The 3,929-nt window shown below is 32.5% G+C and overlaps 1 protein-coding gene across 4 annotated transcripts; it reads left to right on the top strand.

Annotated features, from left to right (window-relative positions):
* Positions 1–673: 673 nt before the first annotated feature.
* Positions 674–1,745, top strand: LOC140810100 (uncharacterized). 4 transcript variants are annotated; one of them, XM_073167909.1, is made up of 4 exons: positions 674–791; positions 868–1,011; positions 1,095–1,160; positions 1,248–1,745. In XM_073167909.1, the coding sequence occupies exons 2-4, from the start codon at positions 892–894 to the stop codon at positions 1,596–1,598; spliced, it is 537 nt and encodes a 178-aa protein (XP_073024010.1). In that variant the 5' UTR covers positions 674–791; positions 868–891; the 3' UTR covers positions 1,599–1,745. The 4 variants fall into 4 exon arrangements, 3 of the variants coding, with proteins under 3 accessions (XP_073024010.1, XP_073024011.1, XP_073024009.1); XM_073167910.1 differs by lacking the exon at positions 674–791 and having other exon boundaries at positions 800–996; XM_073167908.1 differs by lacking the exon at positions 674–791 and having other exon boundaries at positions 800–1,011.
* Positions 1,746–3,929: the final 2,184 nt, after the last annotated feature.

Below are 3,929 nucleotides of genomic sequence, written 5' to 3'. Positions count from 1 at the left end.
TATATGACTGCATGTTTACATTGTTTATACTGGGATATTTATATCTCACCGGAGTTATCCGGCTGTTGTCTTGTTTTGTATGTGTGCATGACAACAGGTGGGGCTGGATCAGGGTCAAGAAGAGGATGAGAGAAGATTAGATAGCGTGGAGATCCGGGCTTCGGAGCAACATAGGATTCAGCACTGATATGTAGTTGAACCTAGTTGAATTCTTGTAGATAACGCAAGATTTGTATGTTCATGTTTAATATGTAATTTGAGTAAATTACATTACGTTTCCGCTTTGTATTTGGAAAAAAATTTAGACCCTGTTTTATAATTGATTAATTAGTCCCAAACATGATTAAGAACTTGATTAGCGTCTGAGTCCCCACAAATATCATGGTGTCATTCACTTCGAGGGAATTCTCTATCGTTATAGGGTTGTCGAGCGTTGGTCAACCCGTTAACCTAGATTTAAAGTTGGGTTCAAACTTCCTTGAGCGTCATTTCAAGGGGGTGAACTGTGTGCAGAGAAATGTCATAATAGAGAAGTTGTTTGATTTGGCCGGGAATGAGCTTGAGATTGATGATTTTTTTCAGATTTTTTATTTTGCTGCTTTTTAATTGTGTTATATTTCCTATTAGTAATTTTGGAACACCAAAGTTTATTTTGGAAACTTTTTTTGGATATGGTTGGGGAGATGCAAGCCTTTAGGTTTTTGCGTGATGAAATTGAAGCCCATCTTGGATTCTCTAAAGTAAAAAGAAAGGATAAAAAGTATATAGGAGATTGCATAGTTGGATTGATGGTATTATCTTTTTCTTTTTGAAACTTATATATTTTATTGTTGGTTGTAGTAAATGCTAACCATTTTATTTGTATAGGCTTGAGTGTATGAAAGAGTTCTCATGCTTGGTGAACCTCGTGTTTTACATTGCTTTCCTCGTTTATTCAAGTGGGGAGAGAGCAAGATTCCCGTGAATCCTAAAGGGGCAGAGGCTGCTTTAATGGCTGTGAGATCGAACAAAGTTTGCGCAATTTTATCTACATCATCCAATAGTTTTGTGTACATGTATTAATAAAACTAAAAATTTGTCTATAATGTTGTTAGATTGTGTCGATCAAACCATTCGAGGAGGAAAAAAAATTCGTTGATGATATAGAGAGGATTGTTGAGGTAAACATTTGTAATTGATGATAGTCAATTTATTTATAGTATACTATATAACGAATTACCGTAGTTAATGAGCACTTATATTTTCAGGTTCAGTCTCGATGCAATGATTCAGAATTGTTGGAGCAGATAAAAAGGCTTGAAAATGAGATTAAAGTGTTGAAGGAAAAAATGAAGTGGTTGAAGATGATACAACCTGATTTGTCTTCAAGGATGCGACACATATTTATGATGAAGGTCATACCTGAGCAAGATGTGGATGGACATGTTGATGCTACAGGTGAAAGTTTGAATGAAATGGTTGAGAACAAAATGAAAACGGACACAAAAGACAACGTTAAAGTGGAGAGTTATGTGAGAGTGGTTGTTGACGAAGTGGAAATGAACATGAATTCTGGAGACAACGTGCACATAGGTACTCACATTGGAGAAGAGAAATAAATGACTATTTATAATCCAAAATCATCTATTGTGAAGACGGTTCAAAAAAGAACAAATCGGTTGAAAAAGAGAAAACATCCTGACTATTTGACACCTCCTAGTACGACCCCAAAGCGCAAGAGAAAACAAGAATCATCACTCGTCTTGGATCTGTTAATTTAAAATTAATTTATTTGGAAATAACTAAAAATAATTTATATTTTTTATGATTTGTTAGTGCTTAAATTTTTTAATGAATTTTGTTTTTGCATATTTCCTATTTTTTTATATAGGAAGATATTGATGTTAAATGTATAGCTGAAAGTGCCGTAGAGGAATATTTGCAGGAGTTCCGAGGAAGACATGACTATGATGGTCATGATCAGATATCAAAGGAAGAGAGAGACATAATTGAAAAGTACATATGCGGAGATATTTTGGGGTAAAAAGATCTTGTTTTTTTAAATTTTGGCGAATCATAATTTGTATTTTTTGTTTGTTTGAGTTGTTATGTTTGTTAATTTGTCTTTGTAGTTGTGTAGTTTGGCAAGATGATGACGTGATATTGCATGGGCACGAGTTAATGCTTTGTTTGTTTGGCAGCGAACTACGATATGACCTTATTCATGCCTATTTCAATACTTTGAGACATAGAAAACATAAATATGAGCATGACATATACTGCATGTCTAGTAAAATTTTTTGATGTTACTTAAAGAATATTTTTATCAAAAGGATAGTTAACAATATTTTTTAAAATTGACCTAGATTAACGTTATTCGGATGCTCGAGAAAATGAAGCAGAAGAGGGTCAAAGATAAAGATTTTTCAGAATTTAAATCACAGTTGAACGGGAGTACATTGAGCAAGCTGTCTAAACTAAACAAAGAGATTCTAGAACGTTGTAAGCACATAATTTCCCGATTAGTTACGGAGCACATTGGATCTTGCTCGGCTATACTCGAGGCGATCAAAATTTCACACTAAGAGATTTTCTAAGTGGTCCTGTTTACAAAGGAGCATCAAATAAATTGTAAGTCGTATACAATTTTTTTTTTTTTGTTTTAAACAAAAGTGCACAGCACACATCTTTTATGAATTTTTGGAAAACTAATATTGATTGAATTGCTTTTTTAGGCCAAATTTATGTCTGGATATATTTGGAATGTGAAAAATTGTGATATTGGCAAAGGTGAAGTGATTGCGTTAAAATGTAGTCAACAAGGAAATGATTTGAATTGTGGTGTTTATGTTTGTATACGGGGTGAATGTTTTGCTAGAGATAACCCGACATTTTGGAATGAAGAATAGAATACATCAATGGAAGGGTATAGAGCTCGGATTGCTTTGGCGATTTTGTCTGATGAACGAGGATTGTTCAAATGTTTAAAATGATTTGTCCATGAGCTGAATGATGAGTGATGAGGATAACAATTTTGGTTTTTGTAAGTTGGTGTTGTTCCCTGAATTAATCGAGATTTTGGAGCATTACATTTATGGTAGCCATTTTTTGTTTGCTGTTTTGACGTGATGGTAAGACTTATCGTGCGTTGATGGCATGGCAATTTTTTTGTAAACCAACACTGAATCTGTTCAATTTTCATGAAATTAGGTAGTATTTTTGAGGTTTGTAATGAAGAAGACTACTGTGTTGCTATCAAAGTCAATTGCTTCAGTGAGATTGGAAAACTGTATGCAGTTGAACAAAACATCGGGGGAGTGTTTGTAATTGCAATTTGTAGATGTTTTATGAACTGATTATGTCTTAATCATTAAAATGCTTTGTTCACTGATAGTTTCATATATGTTGTGAGTTGTCGTTGTTTGTTATCATTACAAACATTCCCTTGCATATTTTTTTCAGGAATGTTTTGCTAAAAATACTAATTTTTAAGCTTCAACACTTTTTTTCCTTAAGTGATACCCAAATTGGTTGTTACTTAACATTATAAATTGATATCAATTTTATGCATTCTCAAAATATTCAGTTATTATTGGTGTTTCCATGGAACATTTGGAAAAAAAAACAAATTTGCAACTATGCATAGAATATTTTAAAGTACTTACTTTTACTTGCGAAATACTTAATTTCAATTTAAAATATTTGATTTGGTAAATGAGATACTCATAAAATTTAATAAAAATACTGGATATTCGATTAGACAATGTAACTTCACCAAGTGCTCGCATTTGCATCCAAGATGCATTTGGATGACATGTTCATTTCATTTACAAAAATATTGGTTGTTTTTTTTTTAAAAATCCACAACTAAAAATTGAACTTTTTGAAGTACTTAGTTTTACTTGACAAATATCTAATTTCAAATTTTAAACACTTGATTTGATAAATAA

This window comes from Primulina eburnea, chromosome 13, assembly GCF_022965805.1.
Source record: "Primulina eburnea isolate SZY01 chromosome 13, ASM2296580v1, whole genome shotgun sequence".
NCBI classification, from domain to species: Eukaryota; Viridiplantae; Streptophyta; class Magnoliopsida; order Lamiales; family Gesneriaceae; genus Primulina; species Primulina eburnea.
This window is presented reverse-complemented; position numbering and strand designations above follow the sequence as displayed.